Genomic DNA, 23,342 nt, shown 5'->3' with positions numbered 1-23,342 from the left:
TAGGTATGTGTCCTATGAGCAAAAGTTTCTGTCTCATCAAGTAAGTTCCAGGTACGATCGTTAGGCATGCCAAGCGAAACCTTCCATTTTCGAATATTTTTGGTCATCCAGTGCACTTACACGACTCAACTAAATCAAAATTTCGGATGGCGGTACGTTTGCTTCCTACGACTTCTCCAATCAATACTGAAAATTATAAAGGGATATTTGCAAAATAAAATCAAAGGAAAATTTAAATACTTAACTGCAAAGAGAACGGCTTGGCTTATCACAACAGTAATATTGAAGACCACGAAAACAAATTTTGACTCAATTCAGATTTTTTGAAAAGTGATTCATTATAGGAGTTACGTGCATGATATAATACGTTCCATATATTCTAAAATTAACGCAGAGTAACTACTCTCATGATTGTACCATGACTAGACATTATAAACCATACAACTCGTATTTTCAGAAAACACTGAAATAATTTAAACGACGATTCATATCTGAGCCGTGGCAGCTTATCGTACTATCTTTGGCTCTAAGACGCTACCCAGCGAGCGCAACTCCATCTGGCGTGGCCTGGAAGGCCAGCTTCATGACCAGTAAGTATAGTATGAGAGCTAGTACGATTATGGGAGTGTCCGTGCAGCAACCAAGGCCTTTTGCCGCCACCCACCTGTCTCTGTTGGACAGGCTTGCAGTGTCGGCCGAGTTGTCAGTGGCGCGTTAACCAGAATTTCTGGACGCTCCGGTTCTGTTTATTGATACTATAAGTCCGCGACTCCATGGAATTTTGCTGGCTGAATTGTACTAGCAAGAATTTGTTAAAAAGGTCTCAAATATTTCAATTACATCGTTGTGTATTGCACCATATTGGAAGCCTGATCTGTAAAGTTTAAATGTCCATGGCGCCTTTAATTTGTGTTAATCTTAGCGACCGTCTCTACAAGGAAACTTGTTGAGTTCGTTGGCAGCGTAGCATTTGTGTAAAAGTGCTTCTACCTGCCTATTATTAATTTTTCGCTTCCTTAAGGCAAATAACTACCAGCTGATATAAGTTCTGGTGCTTTGTGTGAAAGTAGGCTTTCGCGATGCGCGAATGTTGTCAGGCTTAGTGTTGTAAACCGTATGACTTATGTTTAACTTTAACATTTTGTATAAACCCTGTGCTCAATTTGTCCTTCTGAACTTGGCTCCACTTTTGTCTTATTCCTGGCGCTGAAGACCTTGCTATCGTGCGCCCATATCAACATATCCGTCTTGAGTCTAATGTACTGCTTATTCTGCTTCCGGTCATGTGTACCATTTTTTATTTAATTGAAGTGGTTTATACTGAAATTTTTCTAAATTTTAGTTGTCCGTTCTGAGCTTTTTGGACTGTGTAAGTGCCCAGGAACTGTAGAATTTGAGGGAATTGGCTCGCTGTAGGCTTAATCATTCGTTCCAGCAGTTATTTGGTGCAACTATCTAATTCTGAAATTTTCCTTAAGACAACTGTACGTGGTGCCTTAAATTTTCTATTTCTTAGAAGACTTAAATTTGGAGTATCGCTCCGTAAGAAATTGTATTAACTATGGAGACCGTAATCTTTATTACGAGGGTCGTTCAATAAAGAATAATCAGAATTTTTTATGATCATAAATTCTCGCACTAAAATTTAATCTTATGATATTATGTTAGCTTAATGTGCAACAAACACGCCGTAGTAGTTTCATTGTTAGGACTCCTGGTTCCCTCCTATGAGAGGCGGGCAAGGTCAGACATTTTCAGTATCGGCGCATCACCTACCGCTGCAATGAAGGTAACATGCAAGGAACAATATGAGGCTTTGCAATTCTGCTTTCGTCTCAACAAATATTCCGCTGAAGCCTATACAATGTTACACGGGAGGCCAATGGAGAGTCTGCTCTTTCCTACAGCGCAGCTTGAAGGTCGTTTAAAATGTTTAAAAGAGGGGAGACAATCAGTTTCGAAGGAAAATGGATCCGATGCTCCAGTTACTGCTCTTATGGAAGAAAGCCCCAACACTGCTGCTGTAATTGTGAGAGAGGATCGACGAATTATCTTAGTATCACTTTCTGAAATACTGAACATTTCACTGGGTGCCACCCACACGTTGGTGACATAAAAATTACACATGACACGTGTTTGTGTGAGATTGGTTCCAAGACTGTTGATTCCCGAACAAATGGACATTCGCGTGCAGATCTGCATACAGTTAGTTGATGTTAGAGGAAGATCCAGAGTTTCTTTCAAATGTAATCACTGCTGATAAAAATCTGGCTACATCATTTTGATCCTGAGAGCAAACAGCAAAGCACAGTGTACTAATCTCCATCACCAGTCCCCAAAAAAGCAAAAGTGGTTGCTTGTGTTGGGAAAGTTATGATCATATCATTCTTTGATATTCATGGAATGGTTTCAGCATGTTGTACCGGCATACAAATCAGTAAATAGACAATGCTACAGGGATGTCCTGAAAACATAGCAAGTCCATATCAGGCACGAAAGACCACACTTCCGTGAAGCAGGCTGGATGCTGCACCATAATGCGCGGCCACATACTGCCAATGTTGTTGCTGAATATCTTCCAAAAATCAACGTGAAGTGCATCCCTCACCCTTCCTAAAGTCCGGATTTAGCCCCATGTGACTTATTTCTATTCCCTAACATGAAAAAACACCTTCGTGGGAGGCATTGTCAATCATCAGAAGCAGTGGTGAAGGCTGCGGAGACGATTTTGGAGAACCTCTCAAAAAATGGTTTTCAGCATGTATTTGAAGACTGGCAGAAACGCTGGGACAAGTGCATCGCATTCATGGGAGACTAGTTTGAGAAGAACCATCAAAATTGAGGATGAGTAAAGGTATGTTGTAAAAAAAAATAAAAAAAATCACTTTCTTAAACAGCCTTCGTATAATCTTAGCACTGACTTGAGCTTGCACTTATTGGAATTTATTCGTGTTGCAGGGAATTTGGTAAGGTTGCTTGGTGTCTGGCGTGGGTGTTGTTTACCGATTCTTGTCCGGTCCACACATTCTAGACCCTGTCGACTTAGCTCTGTTAGTCTCTCTTCAATGCAGTTTTAAGCTGACGAAATCTTCGGTTTAGCACCATTGATAATTCCTGTGGAAACAACCATTGGGCTGCGGTTAACCTACTCCCACATCCTATATTCTAGTGTTAGTCCAACGTAATATCCTGGAAAATACATATACTACCAGCTCTTCGCCGACACACTGAAACCGAGGGTTGGGCGCGAGTTGTTTGGATGGCGCAGTTGGGAATAATTATACTCCGCAAAAGGCAACCCTTTATAGTTTTAATCTGACGAATATTGATACAAATATCACAATATTAAGTATTATACGGCCTCACTGTATGTTGCCTAAGTTTTCAATATCAGATCACACTAACATAAAATCTCGAATCTAACATGCGATCATCCTTCAATGTTTAATCTTAATTCTAGACATTGACAAACACTCCCTGGAATTTCGCTACCTTCCCCTCTCGACACAGCTTATTTGCCAATGTCGCAGCCGAAGCTCTGTTCTGCGAGTGGACTATCGTTAATTTCGCAGCCACTGTTCTGTTATCGGTTCGCTCCACATTTTTCACATTCCACTGTGCTTTTACTGAATCGGGATTTCTACTAAGAATTGTTCTCTAGTCTTACACAGGCCAATGAAGAAAATTCTTAAAATGTGCACATCAGGCTGTGGGCTCGATTAGGTAGGTCCTGTGGTCTTCTGAAAGAAGAAATCCATCCAGTTAAGTGATTCGGGCCCTAGGTACTTGCCTGAACCACGAAGCCGATGTTAAAAACCTCATGTGCGGAATTCGAATGACGCTTGGCGTTTAATGTTAAAAACTTGACAAATACAGCCTTAAAACCAAAAATAATGGAACCCATTCGAATAACAAAAAATTTTTGAGTGACTGACGAAAGTAGCGACTTCTAAATCTAACAAGATCCGACATTACAATTATCAACTTGTTTGTCCCTGTCATGAACGGGGTACACACACCAACACTGGCCCTAATTTCTCTAAAGTTGCCGTCATAATACTTAAAACGTACGTGTAGCACTGGTAGGGAAGGAGGGAAAAGGTGCTACAGTATGACTAATGTGAGCAGGCAAGTTCCTGGACTTTTACAGGTTTCAATTTTTTATTACACAGAGCAATAGTTGTGCATTCTACTGTAGTGTCTCTGACGCTGAATAACAAATGACGAGTACTGCAGCTATACGCCAATATATTGTTCTTATGTCAGTTCTATTTCGAAAGGGCCAAGACTGTGGGACAGCTTCCGTTAATGGCACGGGGAGTTTCGTAAACGAACTCTTCCGTTGATAAGTTATATGTTGGAATTCTTCCACTAAATATCCGTCGAATACTATATTTACACGGTTGTCCTACCTTTATATCGCTTCGGAAAGGCTCGCTTAGACGCCTGCTGACCTGACTAGATTCATCGTCCACAGTGTAGTTAATATCTGATATCTTCAACAGATTTACAGCACTATATCTAGTTATATTCCGTTTCAGTTGCAAATCTCACCTCAATTTTTCGGTTACATCCATGTGATCCTTTAACCACACTCAGATCTACTGGTATCGCAACTTTTAAGAACGCGCACGTGCCAAAAAATCGACCCATTTAAAACTTCCTGAGACTTTCCCTGATCTACGTGTCATTCTCTTGTGATATTTTTCCACTGGACACATAGGTTACAGTGTGCAGTCCGTTCTAAATTCCTTAGTCGAATAGCATATTGGTCAAATACATCAACGGCCGTTTTGTTTCCTTGAAGGACGTGTGAGACTGCGTAGATCTAGAATCTGAAGTCCACGCTCGTTGTTATAGAATATGAGTCAGACTTCCAGGAAAGTCTCCAGTCGTGCCCACATAACGCGCTCCATGATTCTAAAAAAGGCAGTTGAATGCTGGTTTCGTCCTATCCTGCCACTCCCGATGGTAGCCGGAACGATATGTGCTTTATTTCAGTGAGATACGATGCTCTGCCACTTCAGCGATCCCTTGAAATAAATATTTCTACATGAATTGAGCACTGTAACATGGCCCAGTTGTCTTTCCTTTACCCAGTGTATTGTTGCCTTTAGACTTCGCAGTAGTTTCTTTGTACCCTATTTTATGTCCGAGCAACAACAGAAAACTTGAGACTGTGGTGAATTTTCCTCAGTGAAAACAGGTATGAAAAACAAAAACAAAATTTCTCAATGATCTTTCATTTTTATTATACTCTACGATCAAGGAGGAAATTAACAGATGTCTATTACCCTTCTCAGATAGTAAACCATTTGACTGAAACCGAAGACAGATTTTGGGAGATCTGAGTAGGACGAACTGGTACTAATGGTCCCATTGCCAGTTAATATCGCACTCTTTTACTACAGGACTACTATAAATTATTCGTTTCTTAAGTTCTATATTTTTCAATGTATTACATGTAAAATTTTGATGCATGAATAGAACCGTAAACTCAGTTTGCTTTGAACTCAGTAGTTGGCGTTACGAGTTTAGTGCCTTGACAGCAAGAAGAGATTGTGTTTGTTGCAATCAACGATTTAGGGACACTGGCTGTCTCTGTGTACCGGAAAGTAGAGGTCGACCAAGTGTGCCAGATGCAACCTTGGAGAGGCTGAGGGAAAGTATCGTACGCAGTCCAAAAATAATCAATCGTCCGCACAAGCCACGAGCTTGGAATATAGCAGAAAACTGCGTGGGAGATCTTTCGATGGCGGTTACATTTCAAATAATCCTGTGTGCAACAATTTAAACCGGAAGATAATCGCCGTCGCCTTCCATTTTGCATCATAATGCAGTAAGTACTTGATGAATATTTCCCCTTTTAAGCTGATATTTAGCAACGAAGCAACTTCCCCTGTATGGAACGGTTAATCGCCACAATGTGAGCGTGGGCACTGAAAACCGTCATTAATGCATGAAAGAGATTCGCCGCAGATTAATGCTTTCTGCGCAGAGTTACGGAAAGAAGGAAGATGGAGTTTAACGTCTCGTCGACGTCGAGGTCATTAGATATGGATCACAAGCTCGGATTGTGTCAAGGATGGGGAGGGAAATCGGCCATGCCCTTTCAAAGAAACCACCCTGGTATTTGCCTGGAGCGATTTTGGGAAATCACGGAAAACCTAAATCTGGACGGCCGGACGCTGGTTTGAACCTTCATCCTCCCGAATGAGTCAAATGTGTTAACCACTGCTCCACCTCATTGGTCCAATGTTGGATGATTCTATAAGGGCAGTTTTTCTTCTGTGAGAAAACTGTGACGGGTAGCTCCTACCTTGATATGTTCCAGTTGTTTGTTCCCACAGCTGAATGGGGATTCCGAGAATTTCATCTTGAAACAAGAAGGCGAAAATGATGAGGCTGTTCTCTTGCCGTGACCCCTCACCTGTCGCCTAACCTAAAGCCTTGTGAATTTCTTTTGGCGATACGATAAGGATTGTGTTTGCATGTACCAACATCCTGCCTACCGCTTGGACATTAGTCGTGTGACCAGGGGTGCACCTATAGAACATTTGTAAGAGTGCAACATTCAAACGTAGGGAGTTTACTGTTCTATTCATGCATCAATTATATTTGTACATGTAATACTTTGGAAAATAGAGCTCTGAAAATTACAGTACTCATTTATAACAGCCCTGTACCTTGCACGTGGGTTAAGTATGATCATGTTGCTTTGCTGAATAGCGGCAGTACAACTGCCTGCTCTCTTTGTTTACCATTGCTGACATGATGGATTCGTTCATGTTAAAGTTAATATTTCCTTTCTTTCACTTGTGCATTGCTTCCGCTCTATAAATATCAAAACCGCTACAGTTCATTACGATGGAGCCATCTATACAGTATGAAAATTAATAAAAATTCTAGAAGCGACTGTACTTTCGAATTTACACCAACGGGCCGGTAATTTGGGACTCTTTGGCTTTTCATACGCCCGAGCGCCACCTGTTCATTGAGCGAATTGATGACTTACCTGGAGACGCACGTCAAAACTCTTACCAAAGAAGCGATGCACATGATGTTAAAAAAAAAATTCTTTTTTGCGGCACTCGTATTTACAGAAATATATATATATACATACATATCACGGCAGTGAGAAATAAGTGCTAAAGTAACAGGTCGTGTAAAACTCCGCATTCTAAAAACTGTCTAGTTCTTTTTCTAGAGTAGTTACCGCAGCTATTAACGCGGGCGGAATACTGAAATTACTGCATGATCTGTTGACTACTGAGAATACGAGAGCTGTCCACAACAGCCGCTATGTAAGCGTCTTTCAAAAGGAATGTCGTCCTTAAAGTGCTGTGTCGAGATCGCATGCAACCGCGAATGAACCAAGAGCAATTGCTATTCAGCAAACAATATTTGCTTGATGAGCGAAAGAAAAAACACGTGTGCAGCGCGCGCACGCACACACACACACACACACACACACACACACACACACACACACACACACACACAGAGAGAGAGAGAGAGAGAGAGAGAGAGAGAGAGAGAGAGAGAGAGAGAGAGAGAGAGAGAGGGGGGGGGGGGTAATGCTTCTCATGTCGGAGTGCAATGATGTACCACATGTTTCTTCTCTACTCCGAAAGCTTAATTCGTTGTCACTGTTTCTGTCAATTGTTCTTAATTTTAATCGGTAATATTACATAAAGTTAAAAATGTATGCTTCTTAACTTCGCTTAATCCCTCTTACAACTTCCAATCGAAAGGACAGAACCTTTTATTCAATTCTGCCGTAGTTTCGCATACCGCGAAGTTTGCGAATTACGCACAAAACAAAACAAAAAATGCCAGTATAGTACACGTACAACTGAACTTTGAGGGTGGCATGGATCTCTTACTATACTCATCCTTAAAGTGTGATTACAACTGTTAGTCTCATAGTATTCAGTTCCATTCCTAAAAGGCGGGTGAATTGTTCCTCAGCAATATTAGCGGGGAAGACGACGAGAGATATCGGTGTTAGTTTCTCGTCACCAGATTGTACGCGAATAGCCTGACTGTGTCATGAAATATAGGGACGTGTAACTGCGGATGGTGATCCTGCTCCGCTGCCGGCGTAGACAACGCAAACTCAGCGGCTGCCTTGAGTCTATTAGAGGAGGTTATGCGACTGTTGCACAAACACCTACGAAAGTGAACCACAGCTTTGGCATACAAATCAATCAATAGGTGACACACAACGACGGGATAAGACAAACGATACGTATCGGCGTTGATTAGAGGTACTATTAGTGTTACGACTTTATGAAATTCAGACGTATTAGGGTCTACGTTCTGTTTACTAAGTGGTTACTGAAGTACGAGAACGAGCTCCAATTCAGAAGGATGTGTCTCATTTACAATGAAATATCCCGGCCTTTAATACTTTGGGAAACCACATAAAACCTACACCTGTATGAGCAGGCAGCGATTGTAATCCCGATGTTCCCAAATGAGTGTCAGTGAGGAGATTTAACAAGTTATTAGATAACAGCGTGTAGGCGTGGATTTACCTCTGGTCCAGTGCTGCGTCTGCGCGCCCTGTATGATAGCGGCGACGGACATCATAGGCTTTTCCTTCTTGAGCATGGTGGCGTGCGGCCTGACTGCTGTTCCGGTATCGTGACCTTCCAAGACGGCGCCACGGCCAACGGAGCCCGACCGCTGCGCATCCCCGCACGCAATTTAGAAAACGAGCCCCATCTTACGTAAAAAACACACCAACGTAACTGTCTGCTACTCTTTTTTTTACACTGCACTGCTTAACATCTGTTTAGCGTACATGTAACGGAAAGGAACATTAAAACAAACTGAAAATCTCATCAGATATGATAGTTTTGGCTGGGTAAAGAAGGGGGACGGTAGCAAATTAAAGCATGGCGTTCCCTGTTATAAATTTCAATGCGAGTGTCTTTCGCAGTCCTAAATTGTGCCAGGCCGTAGCATAAAAATCGGGGATTTTTAAGGATCTAGTTCAAAAGTGACTGACCAAAATACCAGTACGTGCTAACTTTTTTGCTCTGCTCTGTCTTTTGACCTGGTTTGGGGCGACCCCTCAAGACTTCCTGTCCTGTGCCAACTTCATCTCAGACTAGCACTTGTCCAAGCAATAATAGAGTACGTTGTTTGTACACATACTAATGTCTTAAACTACAGGTTTTGCTCCCTGTGTGCTGCCTGTAAGGTATTTCTTGATGCCTTTCATTTCGTCAGTTATGGTGTTTTCCACATATTCCTTACCTGGTCGATTCCGCTGATAACCTATTTTCTCAGCTTATATGAGTCTACTCATTTCAGGGCCCTCACATAACTCCACACCCCAAACGCTTATTTTCAAGTTTCGCCACCGTCATCGTGATTTCATATGTATACGGAAATTTCAACCTGACTGCAAACGAACACGGCACAATTTTTTTAATGCATCATTTCTAATCAGTATACTCAAGTCTTAGGAGATTTTTCCTGAAAACATAGGAAGGCACCTACGATCGAGCATTAAAAATTTGATCTTAGGCGATCCCTCAGATACATACTCTTCCGGAATATAACAATTTTTGTACAGTAACCATGACTAAGGAAAATCGGCAAGTACGCGAGGTAGGTGCTGCTGTTAACTGTCATTTAAACTGGCGAAAAACTACAATTTACTGAGAAGTAATTTATTTTTTTAAAAAAGTACATGGTTTATGCACAATATATCAGCCACAAACCACAAGTATTTTGTAGTCTAAACAGAAGTACGTCGTTTTCGTCCTATCAAATTAACTAATACTTGTGCAGATAACTGCTCTCGATCAAATAGAACAGTTAAAAAGTTCATAGAAAGCATGAATGTCACTCAAGACACTAAATTGATTTCCCCTACTCATTTGTACGATATGCAATGAAACGTTACTCAAGCAGCCCACCAGAGCCTCTTGGAAATGGAACATCAGTGCTTAATGGTTTAGATTGCTTGTTTCTATGCTGAAGAGGTAATGAGAACGAGAACTCCGAATGATCGGATACAAATTATAAAGAATACAGATATTCTCATGTGGCTCAAGAACGAACCTGCTACAGCCATTAAAGCCGACTTATGTACAAGCAACTGGTCTGAGCAGAAGACATCTTGGAGGCAGTTTGGCTACAGTCAAAGCCCCTTAACCACTCACTTTTACAAAATCCAATAGCTAACATGGATTCTATAACTACATCAAGCACATACCAGGACTCTGACACAGAAATCGTGATTGAGATTGTGTATACTTTACTACAATGTAGACAACTATCCAAGAGCAGAAATCTCGGAACGTAGCATACTACTGCTGAGTTGGTAGTTTGCTTGTTAGGGTCCTATAATCTGTCAACTATGATCAAGGCGTAGAAAAAAGTTACATTCAGATACAAACTTTACTGTGAGGTAATTTTCATTGTACGATTCTGAACTACTACGAAGCTGACATGAAACTAATCTGCACCCACTATTATCCAGTATGCGCGCTCCAGGAGCGCGTCTTCTTTCCCATGGTGGAGAGTACAAATTTATTTTGAGGTATGGCGGGGAAAATGAACCACGCTCCGGTCGTCCCACAACAGCACTCACAAAATCTGCGAGAAACTGTATGCACATTTCAGCTAGAACCTTTGGCTTCTATTTGATCCCGGAGACAGAAAAGGGAGGACAACAAAACACTTAAGACTGAAGAGGCTTAGCGTCATGTATCAACGTGCTGCATTACTTTCTCCTAGAATTGCGGAATAAAAATCTTTACAAGAGGTTCCAAAGAACGAAACACCAATTTAAGGAGGAAATTGACGCTTAACTGTGAATACGTTCATTATAATTCAGTTAGCTCAATCGTTCGGCATGGCACAACGTTTGGCTGCTCCGCCCTTTTTCGACAGCACAGTAACTAAGCCTACTAATTCGCGTGCACCTAAATCACGTGGGATGTCGTAATATAATTCACAAGAAAAAAGCATTTCAGTGGTTTCTTCTATGCAACACACAGAACTTTGCAATCTCATTAATGCCCTAGTATTGGCAGTGAAATGTAAAACGCACTGAAAGACGTCCCTCAGATTGAATGTTTCCATAGAGATCTTGTCATCTGGATTATTTCATGTACTACAGTCTATCGTAGGCTAAGTAAAAAAGAAAACATAAAAAATGCTGCATAATTATACGGCGGTTTCGCTTACGTTGGGCAATATTTCAAACCGCGTCGGTCTATATTATGGCTGAACCGGAAAATGTAATTCTCTCCCACGAATTGTACAAACCTACTGAATTAAAACGACCTTATGACCGACAAACAATTATTTGGAGGCAAGCCTCACGGAGTTCATATGTCAAAGAAAAATACAGGATGCCAGTTTGTTAAAAATTAAAATAACACATGCCATAAACAGTTAAATCCAAATAAGCCATTGGAGAACATTGTGCAACAGGCTGCTACCATATCCCTTGTTGCTACCTACATGTTATGTCGATGGTGTCTCCGTGGATATCCTCACAAGCTTCGGGCATGGATGGCAGGAGGAGAAAAGTGGTTTTGGCGAAGTGACGGCAGGTTCAACAGAATGTAGTAACATCAGTCTCAAATAACCATACATCAGAGCTCCACGATTTGAATTTCATCTATTAGCGCAATATGGTAAAGATTATAACGATGAATAGCTTTAGAGTTGTCTCAAGGAAAAGCGCTAGAATAAGAAAGTCTGGTTACAATGTGTCGTCGTCCTGGAGTCAAAAGTTTTATACCATGACAGAAAACTAAGGATTTTTCGAAACTAGACAAATGTTACCTAGTATCATCGCTACCAGCTAACGAATGAGAAAATTTTAGTGTTGGAGCAACCATCTTAATTATGCCATTTCAGTCTTTAATTTTTAAGGATGAGTGTGGTTGATACATATTGTAAAATGCACAAAGTTAACATTAATGTGCAAATTTCAGAAAAGTTTAAAACTTCGGGTCATAAATTTCACAAGGAAAGAAACTATCAACCTTGCAAGTAATAGCAGACAGCTACATTGGTTACGCTAGCAATGACAATTTTCAGATACATCTAGAACAATGTCAATCCGAAACAGTGTTGCGACTAGTACCCTTAAAGTGTGCTTCGCATAGAAATTTTGTGTTTAGCACGTATCTTGATAGGGATTTGGAACAAACGAAATATGACAGCGATATGCTGCGAAACCGACATGTAAGACCAAAATACGTCACGTCGTTCCCTTTATATTTCTAGATTCATTTTCCCTTTCTCCAAACGCGAGCACTCGTGGTGGCCTCGTGAGAATTGCACGCGAAGTCCAAAGGGGCGGAAACTTGGCAGTCGAACGCCATGTTAGTGACGTCAGACGACACCTGTACGGCAGTGTACACTTCTGACACCATAAAATGCAACGGTGACTTTAAAAATGTAAATATACACTTGCTGGTTTGTAAGCTTTCGCGGATGATGGTATATCGGATCACATAGAAATGTTGCTTTTTGTTAACATTACCAAGTGAAAACATTAAACATTTCGGCGCTCTAAAATATCGCTCTGATGTGCTAAAGTAGCATGGCAAGGCAGCTGAAAGCAAGGTCGAATGTTCGTAAAGTTTGGCTATGCAATTTGACTGAGTTCTAGTGTTTGTACCAAAAATTACGGGTTACTGGAAAATATCAGTGCACTTAAAGATAGTGATGTATGCTACGTCTCGCTAGCAAATTGTTATCAAATCCGTATCTCATTTTTTCCTTCGTTTCAACTGCTACGTACGAAAAATCAGATGTGAAATCTCTGCCCAAGGTTTGTTAAAACTCAACTTCATAGTTATTTTACGCGAATGTGGCACGCAATAATATACATAAATAAACAATTCTGAAAGGCGCAGCCCTCTATGCAAACTGAACAGATAGGCTACACGATATGACGATTATTCCTCCGCCCATTACAGTGTACTGAAACGGTTTTCAATAATATCGATTGACTTTCATATCCGTAACGTCCTCACGAAATTATTATATTATACCCTTGCGCTGTTAAACAATGAAAGTGTATCATTTGCAACAGGGACGTATCCTTTCTTCGATGCGAGCCAGGCTCTTATCATACTCTGCAAGGGCGAATACCTCTTAAGTGAAAATGTCACTGGGTTAATAACCATACTAATGAAATCAACAAAACTGTCATTGTTCGTCGAACTGCAAATGACTTAAATTACCTACAATGCAAGTAGAAATACTACGGTTCGAAGCCACAGATATGAAAGGACGCGGAATTCCACACTTATATGCGAATCGTGCTGCATATGCTTGTCAAATGTTTTAAGATAGGAAGCAATGTAGCGGCGTGATTCAAGTCACAACAAGGATGCAATAAAACCCATATCAATAGAGTTTACTGATCTGTATTTTATGCTCTAAACGAGGTTGAAGAACCAACAATAACCACAGTAGAGTTGTCACCGTGCAATATAACTGCAACACCAACGAAACAGGTTGTCAAATTTTCTAGCAATAGTAAGCGCTCCAGATTAGTCTCGTGCTTTCACGGATTTTAGTGATACGTTTATAAGAATGCCTATCTAGAAAAGTCGCAGAGTTAGTCTGACCAAGGGAGGCAGGGAAAAAAGATACAAAATTGCGCAGGTAACTGTCCGCAAAATGTAAAACAGCGCAGTCTGCCAAGCACACTTTAAGAGCTGGTGCCACTAAGCGAATCTTAAGCGAACCAAAAGACAGCTATACAACCATCATACAAGTATGAATTCCTGCATGGACTCAAAAGAGCAGCCGTCAGGTCACGCGAAAAGTGCGCTCTTCACAGGTCCGCGCACAATGACTGGGCTAGACTAAGCCACACGATACACCGTACACCACGGAGCAGGTGGCCAAGTAAAGCACTCTCACTGCTGCAGCACAGCGATGTCAGTAGGTCAACCTCGCCTCCCGGCTCTTCACTGCGAACTGAGGATAGACTGGCCTGACATACTTTTTCGCCGAGAGCGTACAGCGCGTTAGCCGACCGCAGCCGACAACAACCGAACGGCGCTGCACAGGGTGTCGGAGGAACCCACGGTCCTCCGTACCAGTTCTCGCTGCCGAGCGGTGCGGTGCAAGTAGAGAGGGACGCCATGCGTAACTTTTTCTTTAAATGGAAAGGGTCAACACACACTTTATCAAGTCCTACAGTCTACTATTCCAGTTTCTGAATATTGTCTCCCCAGTTTTATGGCTGCTGCGGCCTTCTACAGCGGTCAAAATTACAACATATCAAAGAAGCAATTTTGCAATGCTGAATTAATTCATGGATTCAGGAGAATGAGGACTAATATCTAACGAGTTCTTATCATGTATACAGGGAACGTGTCTTTTTTATCAAATACGGATGAATGATGGTGGAAGATTCGCCAGATCGGGGCAGTAAATAGAGATACGACACTATTGAACAACAACTGGCACTGAATATCAACTCAAAAATCAACCATTGTCACAAATGGCTGCCTGTGTTGTTTGTGTCCGTTTAACGTAAGACTGCGACTTCAAGGTATGGGGAAGTAACATTGTCAAACCACACTGAATGAAGCTGCTTTCTGATAGAAAATCACATTAGTATAAACTGGAGTGAACATTCTGTAGGCTTAAACACTGCCATGAAAGCACACTAGTGCCGCGGCGAGGAATATGCACAGTCGGACATATAAATTTCACAACTGTTTTTGTTTCGCCGCAGATTCATATAAATTATTGCTCTTTTCTAAATCAACGCAGATTTTCCAATATTTTAAAGGGCGTTCTTTCTCACGGCCCAAGTTTGTAGGGCAGAATTGTTTAATACGTTCTATTTCAGGTGCAAAATGTTTCTATACCTGTTCTTTTTCATTTACGTACAACATTCACTTGATAAATAATTTGGACATAAAAACTGGATATTTTAGTCTTATGTATAAAATTTTAATGTAGAGGTATCAGTACTAGAAGTGTCCAGGAAATTCTGCAGTTTTCTCAAAAGTAGTGTGTTATTCTCCATACGCAATACCCCTTGCAAAATATGTATACAAGAAATGTAGGAAAGAAGTGTATGAGAAATGTGACACATCTGCTCCTCATTAAAAATGCTACATATTCAGAGTTTCATAACTTTTATGATGTTTTCGGATATATCTCGTAACACTAAAACAGGTTTAAGTGCAAAATGAAAACTAAGGAACTATTCACTTGAAGTGTGTTCCATATGTGACAAGATAGCAAGGATGGAGCACTAACTCATATAAGGTAGGAAAAAGGGGAAAAGGCTCTGATTAAAATGAAACACAAATCTTAATAGCTGGTTATGGATTAGAATCACTGCTCAAAAATGATTCTGTATCACCTTGCTCAGTGGAAGGAATGTAATATGTTACTGCACTCAGATTTAAATAAACCTGATGCAGGAGTGTGGACTGCATGTGAATACTGACTGCAACAGAGCTATTCCTCCTCCTCCTCCTCATCAAGGAGGATCTGTCTACTCAATAGCAAATACCTTGTTTGTAAGTTAGGGTGGTCATACAAAAATAAATGACTCTGTTCTGGGGTAGACAGATGTAATTATTACAATAATCCTTTTGATTTCCAACACAATCCCCATTACTGAAAATCAAAATTCACACAGCTAAGCCATTAAATTTCACATTAACATCTGATTAGGACTTTTTTTAAATGTTTATCCTTAGCATGTTGACTCCCATGTAAGTGCCAGTGGTCACAGCAGAGCCTCACAAATAATATCGCGCACCTGGCCTAGTGGTGAAACATACATCACTAGAGCATGCAACACTCAACCTGTTAATCATGTGAATATAACAGAAATCATGTAGAACAGTGCCAGGGGGCTAGTCAATTGAGGAATGTCATGTTTCATCCTAAAAATTGGAGTATCGTATTATGAAATTGCCAGTCCGAGCTAGTAATATTTTGTACTAAACACCACCATAAAAAAGATCGCTTATCAGTAAAATTCCTGATTTTTGGTCTACTTTGGTAGTTAAAATGCAGAAAGTGTAATTACTTGGGAAAATTACACTGGCAGCTTCTATCTTAAGCTAAGTAAAAATTTGTACTGTTCCAGATGATTGCCACAAAAAGTGCATTAGACACTACCTGCCTAGTCAATGGACAGGACAAGAAGCAAGTAGAGTTGTACTGTGTGCATATTTTGGCTACAGACTTTTCATTAAATATCTCGCAAAAAATTGTATTAAAATGTGTCATATTTACCATATTTTATTAAAAGCTGGATTGATACAGTGAATAATATCAAGTATAGGTGTACCAGATTTCATCAAATGTAATTAAAATATCAAATGAAAGCTGTGAGAAATATGAACTCTGAACAGTGGAGTGCACATTTCACTTAGTTTGCAAATCTCATATAGCTAAACATTACTTCTAATTATACCTTTCTCTGATTACAGACTAAAGTGTGAGAAATGAGCTCATAATACGAAAGTTTTTTTCCATAATAATGTCTGCTTCTTCAATTTATTTTCAGAGTTTACCAGCGGGAACAAATACTTTGCACAAATAAGATGTCAAATAATATTAATGTGGTATAGATAAGTTCAGACTTTAATCAAGATTTTCTGGTCCTCAAAGTAGTCACAATTCAACTTTATACAATAAAATCTAAATCATATTATACGCAAAAGAATTCTCGGTGTTTGCTTTGACACAATGTGCCCTTTATTAGTCTATTATGAAGATTAAAGATAAATGCACACTACGAGGCAAACATCAATGATTACTCTTTATAAAACCGAACTGTGGTTTCATCTGGACTTGGCATTATTATTATTATTATCCCCCCCCCCCCAGTTGCTTTTCGATGCCAGGGATGCCTATTTCTGTCTCTTTTGCACGGGAGCTAGTGTGCTAGTCAAACAATGGTTTAAGATATTGCACAATACTTCTCCAAGAATAACTTTTTAAAGGTGAAATTTAAAACTTCAACTTTCCTTTTGCTGTCTTTTACTGCCATGCCAGAGTTGTGAACAAGTGACTGATATATTAACGATCATGGCTACGATGACATTGTGATAGTTAATTCCTGTCTCTGTAATTAGACTGTCACTAACGTCAGACTTGAATGAGATTTTCACTCTGCAGCAGAGTGTGCACTGATATGAAACTTCCTGGCAGATTAAAACTGTGTGCTGGACCGAGACTCGAACTCGGGACCTTTGCCTTTCGCGGGCAAGTGTGAGGACGAGGCGTGAGTCGTGCTTGGGTAGCTCAGTTGGTAGAGCACTTGCCCGCGAAATCAAATGTTCCGAGTTCAAGTCTTGGTCCGGCACACAGTTTTAATCTACCAGGAAGTTTAAAGGTCAGACTTATTTGTGGGTACAAGACCTGAAATATTTTCTTTGCTTGTCAGTTGTCAAACTGGTTGCTAAAAGGCAATTTTTGGAGCAAGTGTTCACAACTGCAAGACAAGACTGTCACCTGCAAGGAATTCATACACATCCTCGTCAATACTGAATATGTTAAAAGTTGCCTCCAACTAATATTCCATGATCTTCTCAGATACCATTCTGCCAACGTATTTGGGAAGATTTTGGGAAAGAGAGTACGGAAGAGAGTAGGAGAAGCACAGAGAGGACCAATATGGCTTTAGACCAGGAATGTTGACAGTGGATATTATTTTTAGTGTAACACAGCTCCATGAGATGCTACACATATGGTAAGGATTCAGTAACAGTGTTCATGGACATTGAGAAGGCCTATCATAGTATGATACAGGAAACCCTCCAGAAAGTGAGAATTTTAAGGCAGACAGAGAATTAAGGAAATCTAAATTGTGTAAAAGTAAGAGGAGAGAAGAGAGACTGGTTTGAAGAGTAAAGTGGGCTGAGGCAAGGAAGTGCACTATCCCCTAAACTTTTAATCACCATTATTGATGAGATATTGACAGGGGTTGGGAGGGGGGGCAGCATGAATATGAAAGCAATGGTGCGGGGAAATTGAAAATGAGAAGTACAAAACAGTGAAATGTATGTGATGAAACAGTGTGGACTGAAATTTAATGGAAATAAGTGTAATATGATGATGGCAATAGGGAATAGGAGGCAGACGTAAGTATCAGAAACAAAAGTAGAAAATCTAGAGTACCTTGGGACCATAGTAGACGATAGCAGGAGGAATGATAGAGACAATTGAAAGCGAATGGCAACCCCACGGTTTCCCGCACGGTGTAAGAAGACTGGTCTGGATCAAGTAAGCAAATGCTATATTGAGTATATTATGCTGCACAACTCACTTAAGCATCAGACCATGGGTAATGAATAAAATGAATGTGGGCAGGATAAAGGCTTGCAAAATGAAATTTCAAAGATGCAAAATAGGACTTACTAGAATGGGTAGAGTAAGGAATGTGACAGTAACAGAAATAGTGAAAGAGAAACTCAAGCAAGAGATCATGGAATAAAAGATGGTATGGGCATGTTGATAGAATGGGATTTGGCTGGCTGCTGTTAGATCCAATGCATCAGCCTGCAGATTGTTTACTGTGGCCAACAGCATCTTTAACTGTTCGAGAACTAAGGCAGCGCCTTCTTTGTTCACACACAGCAAGCACACTCCTTTCACATCCTAATACTGTTGACTTTTAGACACAGATTTGCACTCAATTTCTTAAAATCATAAACACAAGCTACTACACTGAAACTGGCACAAAAGGAAATAAAAGTATGGGGGTCACACTGCTATATTCAAAACCACAAGACAGTGGCACTGAATATGATATTTAACTATGCTACAAGAATTATGAGTAGCAAGAACTGAAAAAAAAAAAAAAATTAGAGTTGTCTTTTACTTCCCTAGCATAGATCTTATTTTTCCTGGCCTTCACAGGGTCTGCATGTTAATCTGGATATGGCAATGTTACTGGTAGATGGTGACCGGATGAGGAGGGATGTCAGTACCAGCTCAGTGCCTAAAAACTACATATGGGCTGGCTGACTCACGGGCCCTCATCATTAATCCACCAAGTGAATTTGATTTGAAGCCAGCACATATTCCCAAGTCCTGGAAGCAGCATACTAACTTTCATGGCCATCCGGATAAGTACTTGTCTCACACAGATCAAAAGCAAACCATTTATATAAATTTAGCTCTAAATTACGGCTCTCACCAAGTGCTTGATGCCACAAAAATGTGGGCTCCTTATTGTCAGTATTACCTATACAAATGAAGTGCTTTAGTAATCTGTCACAACATTTTGAAAAGTGGGCTTTGAGTAGTACCTTTAGGGTCACAAGTGCGCTGACAGAGATCAGGGGCAGAGAAATCCTCTTGCACCATATATACAACTAGATGTTGCCTAGATTTCATAATCTGCCTGAATTAACCAGTTACTAATCCAACTCCTCCATTAGGTAGTGAAAGGGTATGTAATTTCCTATTTTATCGGTAAGAATTTCAAAAAGAAAACACTTTACAGGAAAGTCCTGTACTTGGTTGATATATAAATGAACATGCACATATAGTTATGCATTTTGGTAACGTTGAGTAGAAAGTTCAATTTGAGGGTTTTATTTTGTGCCAATGATTTTGAGAAACAGCTAAAATCATTCGAACTGAACAAAGCTACAGTTCCCAATGGAAACCCTGTCAGATTCTACACTGGATTTGCGACCGAGTTAGCCCATCTTCTAACTATAATCTATTGTAGATCCCTCAAACAAAAACCATTTGCAGTTCTTGGAAAAAGGCAAAGGTCACACCCATCTACAAGAAGGGTAGTAGAAGTGATCCACAAAACTACCGTCCGTCCAGTATCCTTGACATCGATTTGTTGTAGTATCTTAGAACATATTCAGAGCTCCAACATAGTCAGGTATCTTGGACAGAATGATCTCCTCAATGCGGAACACCATGGATTTAGAAAACAATGATCACTTTAAACTCTAATCTCACTTTTCTCACATGATGATCGGAAACCTTTGGATCAAGGCAACCTAATGGATGCAGTATTCCTTGATTTCTGAAAAGCATTTGACTCAGTACCACACCTACACTTTTTGTCAAAAGTATGATAATAAGGGGTATCAAGAGAAATTTGTTTCATATTGTATATTACCGACCTTGCAGACAATATTAACAGTAAAATCAGCCTTTCTGCACACGATAGTTGTTTCTTTCAACTCTTGGTAAGATTTCATAGTGGTGCAAAAACTGCCAACTTGCTTTAAATATTCAGAAATGTAAAATTGTGCACTTCACAAAACAAAAAAATGTGTAGTACCCTATGAGTAATAAGGGGCAGAGGGGGGGGGGGGGGGAGCATACTGGGGGTATGAATTTTAAATGAAAAATAGTGAGTTTTTTAAGACTTTTATATATATTATCAACATCAGAACCCCGAAAATTGAACTCTTGATAACTCTACACTGCGGGAAACTTGACACACCCGACACATTTTTTGGCTTTGGAGGGGGGGGGGGGGGAATAAACAAACTCGCATGATATTTTTGTAAAAAGCTAATTTAATTTACAGCAATGATCATGCTTATAGACTATTACAGAGCAGTGAATACAGAGCTCTGCATAGACCAAAATTATATTTAAATAAATCCTAAACTATCATTACAAGAATAAAACATAAAATATTGCTGTTGCACAGTAATAGCACTTTGATTAATAAATGAAATAGCTAATTTAAGATTACTTTCAATAAGGCTCAGGGTTCATTAAATAAAAACAATACCTCAAAGTTAATGCTTTAATACAGTCAATATAGTTAATACTGTAGGCCTAATACTTTCAGTCAAAAAGTATGTAAATAGTGGGTTATAATTGAGTCCTACACCCTAAAAATATTTAACAATTTGAAAATAACTAATACAGTACTAAAGTAATACAGTACTAAGCTAGTACTAATATTTTGAAACTGAAAATTTAACATTATGTATGCATTTAATTCTCTATTTTATAAAAATATTTAATATTGATCTAAATGCCATTATTAGGGCTACAGTATCTTTAGAAAGGTGCAAATGTCAACCGCCTGACTGTATTACTGAATATGAAGTCATTGATGATCCAATTCATCCAAAACATCTCGGTGGGCATGTAGAACAGCCAAGTTGTTCAATTGCTTCTGTCCCATTGCTGATCGGAGATATGACTTCATATGTCAAAGGGTTGTTCTGCTGTTGCTATCATGATTGGAACTACTTGGAGAAGCTTCATGCACTTCACTACTTCACATAACATTTCTCCAACTGCAGGCTCTTGTGTAAAGTACTTTCTTACATCATGCATGTTTTTTAAGTCCAGTTGTTTTTTTTATTAGCGATATTGGCTAACATATTCAAGCGTAAGTGCAGTCTCAAAATGTCTAGGTCATTCTTGAAAAACGCAGTTGATTTTTCCAAATTTTTTTCACCTCGGTTTACTAAAAGCAAGTGCTCTTGCTCAACTGCAATGACCTGTGAGAGTTTGTTGAAGCAAACCACTCAGTAATGGAAGATTGCACTGTTTCACAAACTTCAATGTAAATAGCTTTGTAGTATTCCTTTGGGGTTTTGAAAGTGTGTGGTGAGCTGGCTTCGTTGTTTCCGTACTTCTTTGGTATACTTTGACTCTGAGGAAGCGAAGAATCATCAACTTGTGAAGGTTTTTCTTTTAAACACAATTCCCAGAAATGTTCAAAACTATCATGCCTCCCACTCAAGATACAAATCAATCCCTCACATATTTTTTCCAGATCAGGAACACTTAGATGAGGGCACTGAATTTTTTTTATCGATGTCCTCTACTGGGTTCATTGCATGGCAATAAAGACAAAAAAAGAAATAAGTCTTGAATTGTAACATAAGCTCAAGGTAGCCTGCACATTTGTAACCTGCCTGTTTTGTCCTCCGCAGAAAGTGGTTCTTCAAAGTTTTTCAATATTTTCAAGATACTGGAAGCTTGCATAATCCATAGTCAAGCAAAGGGGTCGTAGACCAGCTATGTCGTTGGCGCTCTCACAGCTTATGCTTCTTAAAAGTCCCATCCTTTTGTTGGATTCCCTTATGGTGTTTATTAAGTCCTTGGCTAAAGCCATATTATCCCTCATAGACATAAGATGGTGGAGACTGTCTACTCCTTTGAACTTACCTCTCATATTCAAGGCACCATCATTGCATTGTCCTCTTAAGTTATCCATTAACAAATCTAGACAAGCAAAAACGCCTTTTAAAATACTACACAGAGTTTGTGATTCAGTGTTGGGGGTCTTGTATAAGCCAATAAATTCGTTGATGATTAAGGAATCATCGACAGTACAAATACAAAATGACACTTGGTTGCGAATCAAAGAATCATTTGTTTCGTCAACCATTATAGAAAAATGTTCAGTTTTCTTGATTGAAGCCACTGCCTTTCTCAACACACCTTTCTATTACATCAATGATCTCATTTTGAATATCATGGGACATCCGCTTATACCATGAACTCCCTAACCAATCTTTAAACTCGAGTATGTAAGTGTTTTGGAGTTCCACCAATCGAAAAAAAATTAGTTTACATATTTGTGCCCTCTAGTTGCTAGTCCTTGTCGGTATAGAAATTGCACGGTAGTAAAAATTGTCTCGAAAGCTAAACACCCTTTCGTCATATCACTATCTAACTGTTCATTCAATTGGGAGGCCACACTACGGTTAGTGATAGAATTTAGTTTCAGAACACCTCCTTTGTGCATAAATGTACTTTCATGAAGATGGAATTTTTCCAAAGCCGGTTCTCCCTGAAGATAACAAAGCAATTGCTGATCCAATAATTGTTGGAGTCTGAATTGCAGTATCAACAACTTCCAAGCGTGCCTTTTTGGTAACAAATTTATCCATTGCAAACTTAATTCCCAATATACTAAGAGACTAAAGTAAATGAATAAAATATAGTTATAAAATAGTCCACTAGACATTACTAAAGTTGGAACACTGACCACGTCTGCAGCATGCACTGAATGACTGCGGCAGCAGGGTGGATTTTATATGATCGCATCGTTTTAATGTCTCGAAGCGTCAAGGCAGAGGGTTTCAGGCACTTCTGCTCCAGTCCTTTTGATGTCTTTGCGGCCTCAGTGCTGGCCCGCCGGCGCCAGACTTTACTCGAAGGTTTGCGCACCAGCACCATAACACTGTTATGATTCACACCATTCGTTTTCAGTTAACCTGCTTATTACTGTAATAATTATTTAACTCATTACTCCAAACAGGAGGCCCACAGTCCCTTTTGTGGGTACGTGGGTGGAGCGCATGGGGCCCCGAGCTATTGCAGTCTCCTTCCTTTTTCCAGACTGCATTACCTCC

At 39.9% G+C, this 23,342-nt stretch overlaps 1 protein-coding gene across 6 annotated transcripts in view; it reads right to left on the bottom strand.

Annotated features, from left to right (window-relative positions):
• The window catches only part of LOC126272034 (retinoic acid receptor RXR), a 139,526-nt gene that overhangs the window by 99,835 nt on the left and 16,349 nt on the right, over positions 1–23,342 (bottom strand). The window contains exons 1-2 of one of the 6 annotated variants that reach the window (XM_049974539.1): positions 13,767–13,985; positions 8,541–8,691 (exon numbers count right to left, since the gene is read on the bottom strand). The exons of 2 other annotated variants lie outside the window; for them this stretch is intronic. In XM_049974539.1, coding sequence (XP_049830496.1) covers positions 8,541–8,691; positions 13,767–13,784 — 169 coding nt within the window. In that variant the 5' untranslated portion in view covers positions 13,785–13,985. Of the gene's footprint in view, positions 1–8,540; positions 8,692–13,758; positions 13,986–23,342 lie in introns of those variants that run through there. 3 more of the 6 variants (XM_049974542.1, XM_049974540.1, XM_049974543.1) reach the window with 3 other exon arrangements.

The sequence above is a fragment of the Schistocerca gregaria genome, chromosome 5 (genome assembly GCF_023897955.1).
Source record: "Schistocerca gregaria isolate iqSchGreg1 chromosome 5, iqSchGreg1.2, whole genome shotgun sequence".
NCBI classification, from domain to species: domain Eukaryota; kingdom Metazoa; phylum Arthropoda; class Insecta; order Orthoptera; family Acrididae; genus Schistocerca; species Schistocerca gregaria.
The sequence above is the reverse complement of the archived record's forward strand: the minus strand, read 5'-3'. Positions and strand labels throughout refer to the sequence as shown.